The sequence below is a fragment of the Cavia porcellus genome, unplaced genomic scaffold, assembly GCF_034190915.1.
Source record: "Cavia porcellus strain 051 isolate PalLab524CR breed Dunkin Hartley unplaced genomic scaffold, mCavPor4.1 scaffold_38, whole genome shotgun sequence".
In the NCBI taxonomy this organism is placed as follows: domain Eukaryota; kingdom Metazoa; phylum Chordata; class Mammalia; order Rodentia; family Caviidae; genus Cavia; species Cavia porcellus.
In genome coordinates, this window is record NW_026947521.1 from 3,067,536 (window position 1) to 3,082,771 (window position 15,236).

Genomic DNA, 15,236 nt, shown 5'->3' on the forward strand with positions numbered 1-15,236 from the left:
TCCGTGAGCTCTGGGTCTTGGTTTCCCCATGGGTAACACTTAAATATTAACTGGTATGGCTCATGTCTAGATGTCCTGCAAGGCCTCATGGGGGCATTAGGTGGGCTTTTCCAAAGTGGCTGGATCTAGAGGGTGTGCTGCTGGGCTCAGGGATGTGATGCTGGGATTCAGGCTGCCGGACCCTGGGTGTGAGTGCTATACGCCCTAAGGGTAGGTAGCCCGATAAGATGAAAGGACAGAAAGAGGGCTCCAGCTTGTCGCTTGCTACCTTGCTGCTTTCTGCTTCCTATGAACTGTTTCTCCTCTGTGATGCCCCTCTGCCATGCCACCCTGCCTTGGAACCACCTGCTTATGAACTGAAAACTGAGCCAAATAAAATAAACTTTTCCTCCTTTAGCTTTGGGTGTTAGGTATTTTGTCTCAGAATGAGCAAAATAACCAAGACAAGTCCTTAAGGTGTCGGTGCTGTGTGGTGGTAGACTCTCGTCACTGGCCGGACATGCATGGACATGGTACGTGTACGCATGAATGGACACGGCAAGGACATGGCCTCAAGTGACCACACCCAACAAGCAACCCAAAGTGGGGGGCCCACTCTGCCCAGTCTGGGCCGGGCTACTCCCAGCAGAGCAACCAGCCCTGTGGACAGTAGAGTTACAGTGGTTATGGCCAGTCAGCAGACACTTCAGGCTATGGCCAGAGCAGCTATGGTTCTTCTTACAGACAAACTCAGAATACAGGCTATGGCTCTCAGTCAGCTCCCCAATGTTACAGCTCCATTAGTGGCTATGGTAGTAGCCAGAGTTTCCTGTCATCTTACAGGCAGCAGACCTCTTCTCCTGGCTGTGGTCAGCAGCCAGCTCCCAGCAGCACCTTGGGAAGTTATGGTGGCAGTTCTCAGAGCAGCAGCTATGGGTAGCCCCAGAGAGGGGGCTATGGCCAACAATCTGGCTGTCGTGGACAGCAAGCCAGCTAAGGATAGCAGCAAAGCTCCTATAATCCCCCTCAGGGCTATGGACAACAGAGCCAGTACAACAGAGCCGTAGTGGTGGAGGTGGTGCAGATAATTATGGCCAAGACCAGTACTCTGTGAGTGGTGGTGGTGGTGGCTACAGGGGAGGCCAACAGGACCATGGGGCCAAGGCAAAGGAGGTGGCAGTGATTACACCCACAGCAGTGGTGGCTATGAACCCAGAGGTTGTGGAGGTGGCCGTGGAGGCAGAGGTGGCATGGGTGGAAGTGATCAAGGTGGCTTCAATAATTTTGGTGGCCCTTGGGACCAAGGATCACATCACGATTCTGAACAGGATAATTCAGACAACAATACCATCTTTTGCAAGGCCTGGGTGAGAATGTTACAATCGAGTCTGTAGCTGATTACTTCAAGCAGATTGGCATTATTAAGCCCAATAAGAAAACTAGACAACCCATGATTAATTTGTACACAGACAGGGAAACTGGCAAGCTGAAGGGAGAGGCAATGGTTTCATTTGATGACCCTCCTTCTGCTAACGCAGCAATTGACTGGAATTCTCCAGAAGTCCTGTCAAGCTCTCATTTACTACCTGTTGAGCACACTTCAATCCAGGTGGTGGCAATGACCAAGGAGGCTGAGGGAGAGGGGTCCCATGGGCTGCAAAGAATATGGAGGTGGCGGTGGTGGTGGTGGCCACCGGGGAGGACTCTCCTGTGGAGATAGATGGTGGTGGTGGAGGACAGCAGTGAGCTGGGGACTGGAAGTGTCCTAAATCCTATATGTGAGACCATGAACTTCTCTTGGAGAAATGAATGCAACCAGTGTAAGGCCCCTAAACCAGATGGCCCAGGACGGGGTCCAGGCAGCTCCCATATGGGGATAGCTATGGAGCTGATCATCATGGTGGCAGAGGAGGCTATGATCAGGGTGGCTACTGGGGCACTGGAAGGGATTGTGGGCGTGGTGGGGACAGAGGTGGCTTTGGCCCTGGCAAGCTGGATTCTATTGTAGACTCAAATATTGAGTTCAGTCATCCAAGTATTGTAATTCTCATTCTAGCTTTCCTCACAATCCAAAAGGTTATATTTATAATCGCATTGAGACGTTACTGGAATCCCAGCAAGTTAATTCCAATCTACCACCACCAATCCAACCCATGGCAAGAATAAAGACACCAAGACATGTTCCAAATTAAGGGCAGCCAAGGGGTCCCAAGTCCAATCCTTGTGAGGACATACAGACAAAGACCTTGATCCTAGGCCTCTCCCAGAATTTATTATCTTGTGAAGAAGTGGGGAGGGTAGCTCAGGAATGAGTGATAGTGAGGATGGCGGGAATTATGTGAGTAACTTGAGCTGGCTGGCCAGGTGCAAGAATGACATCTCTGTAATTTGCAGAGTTTGATATGTAGATATGCAGAGATATGCAGAAGAATCCATTTACATAACCCGATTATGATAGCGGTGGAATTGTTTTGGGGAGCTATTGCTTCATTTTCTGATATGCAAACTCTCGTGTCCTGGGGAGTCATAACCTCTTACCTTGAGGCTCCTACCCAGCTGATATTCCCGGAGCTATTTGCTCAAACATCTCATCAGCTCAATCCTGTTGTGGAGAGCACCATGTGAGGAAACAGGACTGACTGATGGCTATAGACTTTGCATAATAGCACTTGGCTAGCCTTATTTACAATGCTCAGAACTAATTGAAGAGAGAAAAAAATACCCTAGCCAGCCTTTCACATATCAGCATAAGGAAATGAGTCTCCAAGTAACCAAAGTCACAGCAATTGTTTTGGATTCAAAGGGAGTCACTGGAGTTGCCTCTCACATCTGTGATGGCTATTGACTTTGCACAATAGCACCTGCGCCAGCCTTATTTGCAATGCTTAGAGTCAACTGCAGAAGGAAATACCCTAGCCAGCCTTTTATGTATCAGTATAAGGAAATGAGTCTCCAAGTAATCAAAAGTCACAGCGATTATTTTGGATTCAAAGGGAGTTACTGGAGTTGTCTCCCACAGATTCCAGGGGTGAGCACAGATAGGATTGCAGGGAAAGGCTGTATTAGTCTGGGTCTGAGATTCTGAAACAACTTCTTCCCCCTGTACCCAGTGTTACCCTTGTATTTTGTAACCTTCCAACTCCTGATCATCCATGGATTTTTTGTGTTGGCTATGTAATTGTAACCATACTTCTGGTCCTTGTTAAAAACGGTCATTTTAGTTAAAAAAAAAAATAACCAAAACAATTATCTACCTTTTAAGCTTGTTGTGACATCTGATCTTGCTCCACAAGCATTTGCATTATATAAATTATTGTGATTTAAAAGCCAGTTCTGTATATGCCATGGCCACATAGCAGATATGCTGCCCTTTCTGCCACCATATGAGGCGTTTTTCTTTGTCATATATTGCATGTCAAATTGCTGGACAAAAGTTTTATGTTTGTATGCAGATATTTATATGTAGAAAGACTTTATAGTTTTCATCAGCTTCTTTAAGGATTTTTTTTTTTTTTGTACCAGGAATCAAACTCAGGACCTCGCCCTTGCCAGGCAGGCACTAATGCCGCTGAGCTAAATCCCTGGCCCCTTTAAGGGGTTCTTGACCCCTAAAATATTGAAATTCAGTTGAAAAGCTGGATTGAAGAATACAGCAATTATTTCCAGAGAGGGAAATTGCTTTTCAGAGAGGGAAATTCTTCATGTGGTGGGATGACCATGGAGGATTTTTGAAGCATGGTAGTGGGTAGCCAGCACTTATCCAAGGGACTTTCAAGTGTAGGGGGTCATAGGGAAAATTAGAACCTGTACCCTATCCCTGAGAAAGCCCTCTCACCTCATGGGGTCTGTACCTCACTGGGAAAGTAAGGACTATGACCTTGATGGTTTTCCCAACCCCCATTTGGAGTTCTCTAGGGAAGCAAGATCAGAGCTGGACCTGGAGGATCCCTGTTGTGCAGAAATGAACCGTGCTTTGAAGAAAACAAAGCGGAGGAAGAGAGCGCGAGTCAGTGTATGTGTAGAGGCCAGAGCTTCAGGGACTTGGTCCTTGAAGAAGGTGGGGACTTACCCAGCCCCCAGAGACTCAGCTCACATTCCACCCCATGGAAAACAGGTGTCCCCCAGGGAGTGGACACACCGTCCTGCCAGCTGCACCAAGGACTCGGTGTTAGAAAGGAAGTTCCTCAGTAGAGGACAGGCTTTATTAGGTTAAAGCCCAAGAGGGACCACTGGCCAGCACATACCAGTGTGTGCCCTGCTTATGGGCTGACGGGCTTTCACGGGCTGGTAGAGAGAAGTTACCACTATCTCAAGGTGGGGTTGTCTTTGAAGCCTGCACTGTGCTCACTCACGCCCATCATTTTGACAGCCTTGAGTGGTCCCAGTGGCAGTTCTCTGCCTCCCTCGTGCCCAACTCTTCACAAAAGCCCATAAATCTTGAAGCTCAAATTAGTCGTGACTTGGCTCAGATGGCAGGAGTGTGATTTCTTCCTTTGAAACTGTATGGTTGGACAAGGGGAAATAGGCATCGTCTTCCTTCTGGCTGATTGGGTGGTGATGGGATATCACTGGGATTGAAGGACTGCCTTGACACATCCTTGGGAAGTGCTTGTGAGACAGCTGGAACCCTCTTGATGAGAAATCTCTGCAACAGGTTAATGAGGCAGGGCAAAAATAGACATGCAAGCCCTAACAGAGAAGTGAGTTTAAAAGGGAAAAATCCAAGATGAGGCATCTATGAGGCCGGGAGATAGAGGACTGGAAGGCAAGGGCCCTTTCTTTGAGGTGCTGTGCCCCATTTCTGACCACTTGGATTTATAGTATAAATACAACATTGCTCCTGAAGTGAGGTGCAGATTTTGTCATTTGCAGCAGGGAGTAGGTCTTGAACACCGTTGATTGGAGGACCACTGAGGCAAGGGGATCTAGCTGGTCTTGAACAGTATCCAGCTGCTCTGAGATTTCCTCGAGGCTTTCTGAGAACTGTTTAGGTAGAAGAGAGACCTGATGTAAGGCGACATCATGTCCAGCCCTGTGATGACCCTAGCTAGGATTCCCAAAGTGGCCAGGAGGGGAATTAGCTGTGCTGCTCTCTTGGCCCTTACAGATGTGAGCACCTTGCAGATGTGAGCACCTTGATAAGAATAAGGGCATGGAGTGGTAGGGATCAGAGATGTGATGGGAGAGAAGAGAAAGAGTGTAGATTCCTGTTCAATTAGAAGGGAGATATGGTGTCTCACAGACCCCAGACACAGGTCATGTAGGAAAGAGATGGAACTGGTGTATGAGAAGTTCTACGCTCAGGGCTCCTGCTGTTGTCACAGGTCTGCCAGATTAATACTAATACTGTGAGCAGTCGCAAGGGTCGGGGGGAACTGTGTATTAGCAATGATGAACCTTTTAGAGCTTGAAGTGATATAGGGGTGTTCCTAGAGCAAGATTGAAGGTGTTGGTGTTAAAGAAGAATTGGACAGTGGAGTTGGAGACAGGGCTGAGGAGAGGGGATCCAAATGGAAAGGGGGAGCAATGGGGTTGGTATGAGGGGAGTTGGTGAGAATCAGTATTCCTTCTCTAAGGTGACCAATAGCAGGTTTGCTCTTACCTTCTGGGGTAAAAGTGGGTATTAAGGAACTGAGAAACACATGGGTCTTTATTGAAACTTTTATAGGGGTGTGGTGGGATGTTTTTGGGGGGTACTAATGTGCCAGACTTGGGAGTCTAGTAGAGGCCATTTTACTGAGATGGGGCGAGCATCCAGCCAGCTGAATTTCTTTGGTCTGTCTTTCTGGAAGAGAAGAATTTCCTAGGCTAAGGGAGTGTGGGGTATAGCTTCCATCTTGTATGTGGGGTCCTTGCCCAGTCAGAAGGTGGGCGGTGGGGATACCTAATAAAGAATGTAGGAAGGTTACTGCCCCAGTGTGCAGTATGGAAACACGAAAGTGAGCAAGTGGACCCTGAAATTCAGGGAGCACAGAAAGATTTATCCCAGCACTGATACGGAAGGAAGTGGGTTCACCAGATGCCGGGACCCTGGGCTCTGTGGACTCACTTTCTGCAGGGGAGCAGCTCCCAGGCACCGATGTTCAAGCCAGCAGCTGAGAGTGATCATGAGGGACTGCCAGGATGTTTGTTTGTTTGTTTGGAGAAAGCCATTCCAAGCTGTAAGGGTGTTCCTGCCAAGAACAGCCCTGCTGAGGACAGTCTGTCTTCCAGTGTCCTCACTGATCCATGGGTAGGGCATGGCCTAGTTGGAGGGTTTAGGACAAGTCTACCATTGCCACATCTGTCACAAGTGCCTGGAGGGGGGACAGAGGCTGATGTTTATGGATAGCAGAGGCAAGCATTTGGCATTTTAATTTTTTTTCTTTTGAGGCTCTTGCTCATCCTCCCAGTTATTAGTGCAGAAGGCAGCATTTATGAGTTTATTTCTTAGGATCTGAAATCCTTCTTCTAATTTTCAAAGCCTTTTGCTAATGTCCAGAGCAGACTGGGAAATGAATTGGAGGTAGAGATAGATCTGTCTGCTGGATTTAAGATTTACATTTTAGGTAGGACACAAAATGAGCTGAATTTTCATCAGGCACTTGAGTAATTTCTAAACAAGATTTCTCTAAGAAAGATCCTGGGTGCTGTTCAACCTGAGCCAGTTTGTTCATGGACAAAAGGGAGGAGAACAGGTCCTCACCCCCTCCACTGCCCCCTGTCTAAATGGGAAGTCTGAGATGGGTGGGAGGAGCAGGCCACCAGTTTAAGCCTCAAGATTAAAGTTCAATTTGAGCTCACATTTAAGCCTCAAGATTGAAAATGAAGAGTCCTAGAAGATAAACACACATAGGCACAACAGCCCGGTGATTGAAGATTACAGTCACCCCAACTCAGGAGAGCCACAACCTCTTCTTTCTAATCCCACATGAAACATCAGCCTGCAAGAAAGCTGCTTATTCTGGTCTAGGGTTCACAAAACCTGTCCACTACTGTGGTGTTCACCTCCCTTCCACTATTTCCTAATACTTCCCATTTCAGAGTCATAGATATTGTGTGACCTCATACAAGATTCTTTATCCAGTGAACATGTTGTCATGGCTTATGTTGGTGGCCCCCAGGCCTCATGCACTTACATTATACATTTGTGATTGGTTCATTGTCTAGCGCTTAGATTGATGGTGTCAGTGCTACACTTGCCTAGGGTGGAGTCAGCACACAATGTAATGGCAGGATAAAGGTGTGTCTCTCTCACACACCTTTATCCTGTTTGCAGCCACCATAAACTGCAGCCCCAACATGCCACCCTGTGTTGGAGCCAACTGAGTATAGACTAAAACCTCCAAAAACTATAAGAAATAAACCTTTCCTTTCCCAACTTTGGGCATCAGGTATTTTGTCTCAGCAATGAGTTAAAACTAGCTAAGTCAGAATTTAGTACCAGGAGTGGGGTGGTTGCTATGACTATACCTGACCATGTTTTTCAACAGGCTTTAGAAATGGCTTGTAGGCAGAGTTTAAAAAGGGTCAGACATGTCACCTGGATGTATAGAACTGGAGCAGCTTAGGCTGTTCTGTAGAGATTTCATCAAAGCTCAAAAGACCAGAAAGCTGATAGAAAGCCTGATGGTAAAGACCAGGCTTGGGAGATTTCTGCTGGGAAGAAGCACTGCACTGGTTGTTGGACCCCCCACAATGTGAGTTATGGTTTAGCAGAAAGTTTATCTGCATTTTGCTCATGCCCAGAGACTTGGCCTGAGACTGAGACTAAGGGCAATGGACTGATTAATCTGGCAAAGGAAATTCCAAGGCAGTCGAATGTTGAGGCTGTGGCATGGCTATTGTTGGGAGCTTTTAGCCAGCTTTACGTTGCAAATCAAGAGCAAAGAGCCCAGCAGAATAATTTAAAATGCTGTGAGTATGGCCAAAAGAAAAACTCCAGTAAAGTTGTAAATTATAAAAATAAAACTGAGACTTTGTGAAAGGGTTTTGGCCCAGATGGGACACTGTAGCCAGAAAAGACCTCAGCCAGAATCAGGGAGCTTCTGTCTCCCCTGCCCCTAGAGATTTACCTGTAACCCTATATCTCCCCACCCTTTGGAATCTTCTCCTTGCGCCAAACGTGTGCCAATGAAATACCTGTGCATCTCTAATGGCCTTAGGGCACTGCCCTAAGCTTAGGCTACTTACATTCCCCCACGCCACGTGTCCACGAGATAGATCACCAGACTTCAGTGGCCAGGGTGCCAGTCATCTCTCTCCATGTTCTCAGAATAAAGGCCTCTTTTGTTTTATACTTCTCATCTTTTGGAAATACTTTTCATCTTTTGGAAATAATCCTATCACTTTGATTGCTGAAAAAAAAAACCAGAGAGATAAAAAAGATGGCCACGGGGCATTCCAGGAAGCAGTGGGTCTCCACCCTTTGCACCCTCAAAACTGAAAAAGTGAAAAAAATTTGCTCAGAGAAAAAAGTTGCAGAGCACCATGCTCCAAAAGAGTGACAGAGTCACACAAAGTTGCAAAATGGCAACATAAAAAAGCTTTTCCTCACAATCAGATAAACAGAGCCTAACAATCCAGACACTAGATCCCTATAGCAAAAAAAAAAAAAAAAAGAAAGAAAGAAAGAAAGAAAAGAAAAAAGCCTGGCTACTACTCCAACTGACAACAAACCTTGGTGCATCCGCATGGTGCTGATTTTAGGTACAAAAAAAAAAAAATACACAAATTCTGAGGGTAAGAAGGCTTCTACCTCGATTGCAAAGAGCCTGGGAGGCCAAATAGTGTACCCCTGAGAAAATTTATAAAGATATAAAGATATAAAGATAAAGCCAAAGATACAATAAAAACCCCAAAAGTTTAAAAAAGCCAAAAACATAGATCATCCAAAAAAAGCTACAAAAAGCGAACACAGGGGGTTTTTTTAAAAAGCTTTGGGAGCTAAAATACATAAAAGTGCCATAAAAATAAAATCACCCAAGCCTTTTAGAGCTTATAACCAGGTTGCTTCAGACGCTAAACAAAAAAACTCTAAAATTTTTGAAGGATTTTTTTTTTTTTTGTCGGTACCGAGTATTGAACTCACGACTGCCTGCTTGCAAGGCAGGTGCTTATGCTACTGAGCTAAATCCACAGCACTAAAAACTCTAAAATTTAATGTTCACCCTGCTAGATGTTAGACTTACTTTGTTTCCAATGCTTTATATTCCCCTATTTACAACTTTTAAAATGATAATGTTTATCTTGTGCCTTTACATTTCAAAACTGTTTAACCTTGTTTCATTTATACAGCAGTTACAGTTAAAAATTTGCCATAGAACTTAAAAGACACTTAAAACTTAGATTTTTCAGTAATGCTAAAACTGTTAAGACTGTGACAACTCTTAGAGATAAACTGAATGTCATTTATATAAAAGATGTGCGTGAGTCCTGGGGGCCAGGGATGGAATGTCATGGTTTATGTCTGGTGGCCTCAGGTCTCATACATTTACATTATACATTTGTGATTGGCTCATTGTCTAGTGCTTAGATTGATGGTGTCAGTGCTACACCTACCTAGAGGTAGAGCCAACATACAATAATGACCAAAAAAAGATGTCTCTCTCAGTCTCTCTTGCCAGTTTCTGCCTTGCTGTTTGCAGCCACCATAAACTGTGGCCCCACCATGCCACCCAGCCTTTGAGCCAACTAAATATATACTAAAACCTCCAAAAACTATAAAAAATAAAGCTTTCCTTTCCCAACTTTGGGCATCAGATATTTTGTCTCAGCAACCAGTTAAAAGTAACTAAGACAGATGTCTTTTCCACTTTCACGCTGTCTGCTCTAATGCCTCATCAATTCCCCAGGTCTTTGTTACGTAATCCCCCCCCCCCCCCATCTCTTTGGAACTAGGTGTAGTACAAATAGAAAGAGCATGCTTCCTGGAAGGAGAGGGACTTGGGCTATAGAGGGCAGCACCGTTATGCTTAACTGATGCATAATCCCATTTACAGCGACAACTCCATGCTTTAATATTAGGTCCCAGTTTCAATGACGAGGTGTATGTGCTTGAGGAGATCCAGCAACTCTTTCTCTCTTACTTAGATACCTAAGGGAGAAGTGGTTCTGGGGAAATGGCTTTGATGGGGACACTCTGGGGAATTTGGAAGCCTGCATGACAAGCCAGCTGGATCCTGATTGGAGTCCCAGCTCTGCTCTTATTGGATGTGACACTTCATTCAAATTACTTTTCCTTTACAGCCTATTTTCTCTGTCCCTATCTTCTATACTGGGTTATTCAGATAAGATAAGGGAGATGGAGCATTCAACATGATGCCATTGTAATCAGCCATTGTTAATAATATTGAGACAGTTTCTTTGACCTAATTTCAAAGCTTTGAATATGAGATGATAGTGGACTTTGAACAGTTATCAGACGTACGCTAATAAACAACGGAAGGGAGCAGAGTCTCCACTGAAGGGTTGTTTACAAAGTGTAATTTAAAAATCCTAAAGGATGCTGGACCTCTAACTGTGGGTTCATAGTCATGGGTTCAAGTGAATGATCAGTTGGTGCCCATCCCAGGGTAATTTAATTTCCCTGAACCTCATTTTCTCCTCCTGTGGAACACTGATTCAAAGGAAATCAATGGTTTTGATGGGGATGGTGTTGTTCCACAGATATGAACATGCTGGCAGCCCAGTCACTGAAATCCCAAATCCTGCTTCCAGTGGTGTTTGGCGGCTGACATGACTGCGTCTCTGTCACAAGGCTGCTGAGAGCATGAAAGCCATTGTTACAGTGGTTTCATCTGAAATGAGCTGCAGCCACCTCAGGACATGACACAGGCATATTCCCCAGGAGAGCAGACCCTTCCCCCACGTAGACCAGCATGACGAGCCACAGGCTCATCCTGTCAGAGACTGTGAGGACACCTCTGTCCGCATGGTCAGTTTTACCAGAAGCCACTGCAGCTCCCTGGCCCCAGTGGCTGCCTGTCAGCTGATACTTGTCTCATCAAAAAGGCATGTACTACAAGATGTGGTCAACTAAGAACAAATCAGCTGTTAACACAGGAAACGATGCTCTTTAGCTCGAATAGTAGTTTGGACCATAGATAATACTTAGTGGTAGACTGAGGTGTTTTAAGAATTAACATTCTGGGCATCAAGGGCTATAAAATTCACACAGTGCCTGATACACCATAGACTCCACCATAGTGAGTTACATTGAGAGGATGAGTGGAAGAAAGAAGGGAAAAATTAGTGGGCAAAAAAGCCTAGGACTTCAGATATGTGGGCTATGATCCATATAGCGTGAATGGCCTTAGATAAATCCCCTGCCTGGTGCCTCAGTTTCTCCCCTGATCAAAAGAAACATCTGTTTCACTGGTTTGTTGTGAGAAGGAAATCAAATAATGTAGTTAGAAAGGCATGTGGTTGAAAGCACCTGAGAGTCATAAGACCTGAACTGTAGATCAGCATCACTTCAATGCAATATACTTCATCAAATATTTACTGAGTCCTTCCGCTTTGCCTGGGATTGTGCCCAGGTGTGGGAATCGCATGAGAGATGCATACACCAGGAAGGCTTGCTGCTGGGAATATGGCAACTAGGAATGGAGGCAGATCCAGCTTCTGTGTCCTAGGACTTTTGTTTATTTTGCATAGATTCATAATGGGTTCCCTGAACTCCACTCTGGTTGCTTTGCCCCAATCCTTGCTCATACAAAGCTTGCAGTCAGTAAGGGGAACAAAACCTGTAAGTACAAATTTCCAGAGCAGTGTGGTAAAGGTAACCATGGTGGTGCACAGAATATACACAGAAGGAACAAGGAGACAGATGAACTGAGGAGGACAGCGAGAAAAAGGTTCTTGAGGGCAGAGTGTGCGGGCCAAATCACGGATAATAAACAGGAATTCCTACAGAAAGGAAAAATAGAGAAAGAGTGTTGCAGATAGCAGGACATATCCTGTGCAAAGCCAAATAGGAAATTTCTTGTTCCAAATTCTGCCAAGAAATAGCTCTTTCTTTTCTTCTGTCTTTCCTTTTGTTTGTTTGTTTGAGACAGGGTCTTGCTATGTAGTCCAGGCTGGCCTCAAACTTGCAGTGATCATCCTGCCTCAGCCTCCTCCAGTGCTGGGATTACAGGTGTGTACCACCATGCCCAGTTTAAGAACTGGCTCTTTTTAACCTTGCTGACTTTCCCCCAAATTCCCCCAGGATTTCAACCTTATCTCAGGAAATGAAGGTTAGGTGGTGGCAACAGGCAATTTAGATTTACCATAAAGTGCTTTCTATCTGGAGACCTCCTTGCAGCACAAACAAGAAAAGCGGGCAACTTTGAGAAATCATCAAGTTACTTTTAGAACCAGTCAGAAGCCCCACTATTTGTGACAGTCCTGAAGACAGGCACAGCGCTTGGCGGGACTTGCAAGCTTTTGACTTTATGATGCAGCAAAATGTTCCCATACTGAAGTCAGGTGTGGTAATGCCCATCTGTCGCCCCAGCGCTCAGGAGGTTGAATCAAAAGCATCACTGTGAGTTCGAGGTCAGCCTGAGCAAGCGAGTTCAAGGCTGGCCTGGATTATATAGTGCGACCCTGTTTCAAAAAAACAAACACAATCAAAATGTACCCACACCACTATTTGTTTTTCACTTTCAGCACAGCAGTCAATGAGACAAGATATTTAACCCTTGATTATGAGACAGGCTTTATAGCAAATGATTTTGCCCAACTGCAGACTGATGGAAGGTAGGATAGGACAATATCGACTTAATAAAAATTCCAGGTTTTTATTGGAATGGGTTAATCCAGACGTGACTGCAATGTCCTCGATCCAGATGCATCTGTAGTTGGAAACTGGTACCTACTTTCTGCCCAGAGTGAGTGCATGGGGGCAAGACATAGGAGCGCAAGGGCAGAGGACGGGGGGGGGGGGGGGGGGACACAGGCCTGTCTCCTAGCCAGATAGAACTTCCGGCTTCTGCACCCTGCTTCGTCTTCTCCAGGAGGCCACACACGTTTTCAGCTGCCAATTCTTTGCCTTCGCCCAGCAGCTTTCCCCGGGTAAGCTTGGAAGAGGTGCCGCGCGCGGGCACAGCAGTCAGGTCCCTAGCCAAGGCGCCTGCAGGACTACAGCACTCCGACGGGAGCAGCCAATGAGGGGCGCCGGCGCGGGAGGCGGGACCCAGCCCGGGTATAAGAGAGCAGCGCTGCTGTCCCGGCCGCAGTGCTGAAGCCCGCGCCCCCACAGACGTCTGGTGTCTCTCTGAGCTTCTCTGAATTAGCTCCGAGAGCTCCAAGAAGAGGGCAAGGTACGCGTTCTGTTTATTCGCGTCTTTTGCATCAGCCGGTGTGCCTTCAAGACCTCCCGCGGGCTGCAGCGGCTGCGGTCACCGTGGCCAGGCGTTTCTCCTCCCGCTTCGCCTCCGCCAGCCCGGCCGTCCCGTCGACGATGCGGCTGCTCTGGAAGCTGCGCGCCGCGGCTCCGGAGCCCGCCTGCGCCAACGTGCTCACCCCGGGCCGCATTCCTGAGTTCTGTATCCCACCGCGGCTGCCCCCGCCCGGCCCGCCCGAGCCCCCGCTGCCCGCCGGGGTGCTGCCGCGCCGCTGCGCTGCCGAACAGGACCTGTGGCCCCGCGCGACCGACGGGGACCCGCGCTCGCAGGCTGCGCTCTCGCTGTCGCACCTACCCCGTGCGCGCACCGCCTACGGCTTCTGCGCGCTGCTCGAGAGCCCGCACACGCGCCGCAAGGAGTCGCTCTTCCTCGGGGACCCTGCGCTGCGCCCCCGGGCCCGCACCTACGGCGGCGGAGAGGTGGGAGCCGCACACCTCGTGCCCCCGCAGGCACCAACCAGCGCTGTCCCCTGCCCGCCCCGGAACGCGCCCGCCCCAAGGCCCTGCAGCCGCCGCCGCCCCCTCCTGTGCGCCCCCAACCGCCTGCTCAGCCGCGCGCTGCGGGCCCGAGGGAGTCATTGCTCGGTCCGCGGCCGTTCGGTGTCCAGCGGGGACAATGACGACCACGGCGACGGTGACAGCGACGAGCGCCACGCGGGCGCGCAGCCCCCTACCCCGGCCGTCACCGAGCGCCTGCCGGCCAAGAGCGTCGCCACTCTGGACCCCGATTCCTGCGCGCGTGGCGGGCGGCTCCGCCTGCGGCTGCTGCGCCCCAAAAGCTCGTCCGCGAGCTCCCGCGAGTCCTGCGCTTCCGGCCGCTGCCTCAGTCTGGCCCTGCGGCCGCTGGGCGCCACGCACGATCAGCGCCGCCTAGTGCTCGGCCCAAACCGCGGGTCGGCTCCCGACCCAGAGCCGGACTCAAACTGCGCCAGGGCCTCAGGGGAGCCGGCGCACCGCTTGGCCTTGCGCATCCCGTCCAGGGACATGGGGCGCCCACGGGGACGGGGCTCCCTGCTGCTGGGCTCGCTTCTTTTGCTGCCCTGAGGACTCACGGCCCACTGCCAGGGACTTCCGCAAACTGAAAGCTGTTTTGTACAAAATAAATGTTATTTATTCATTTTTCTATTTAAGATTTTTGCTTTCTTGATGTTTTCGTTACTTGGCGTCCACCTTTGTCTTGATTTAGTTGAAGAGAATGAAAATGAACCTGTAATCCCAACACTCTGCTGAAACAGGAGGACTGTTGCAAGTTCGAGACCAGCCAGGGCTATAAAGTGAGGGCATCATGAACTGTATAGGGAGACCCTGTCTCAAAAAGACAAAAACAAAACAAAACAAAAAAGTGGATTAGAAAGAATCCGATATTGGGCCTAAAGAGAGAGGCACTTGTTTCCATTTCTGATATTTTTTTTTTTTTTTGTCTTTTTTGAGACAGAGTCTCACTATAGAGTTTAGGCTGGCTTCGACCTCACTTTATATCTCAGGCTGATCTCAAACTTGGAACTAGTAACGTTACTCCTGCCTCAGCCTCCTGAGTGCTGGGATTGCAGGTGTGGGACACCACCCCTGGCTTCTGGTCTACTTTTATTCAGACGAAAAAGAGGTTGATTTGGACTGGAAGAAAGAAAGGAACAACAACCATCTGCCTAATTTTTCCTTTCTTCCTGCTGTCTGCAAATATAGATGGTTAATGAGTTTTTAAAACTTCATTGACAACGTTAAGCCCTCTATGTATAGCTTTGTGTGACAATGACCTGGTGATAGACCTGTCTGTGTGCACACAAATCTAGAGACCCTCTTCCCTGGCAAGGATCCATGACTTCCTTTCTTACTGAGGGAAAAAATCACACTCTGTGTGTGGACGCGTGTGTGTGTGTGCATACACACA

General features: G+C 47.8%; 1 protein-coding gene and 1 pseudogene across 1 annotated transcript; both read left to right on the top strand.

Annotated features, from left to right (window-relative positions):
- The first annotated feature begins 545 nt into the window (after nt 1-545).
- On the top strand, nt 546-13,113 carry LOC100720463 (RNA-binding protein FUS-like; annotated as a pseudogene).
- LOC134474777 (C2 calcium-dependent domain-containing protein 4B-like) lies at nt 12,993-14,478 on the top strand. The gene has a single exon (XM_063243425.1). It carries the CDS (start codon nt 13,406-13,408, stop codon nt 14,390-14,392), a length of 987 nt encoding a protein of 328 aa, XP_063099495.1. The 5' UTR covers nt 12,993-13,405; the 3' UTR covers nt 14,393-14,478.
- The last annotated feature ends 758 nt before the right edge of the window (nt 14,479-15,236 follow it).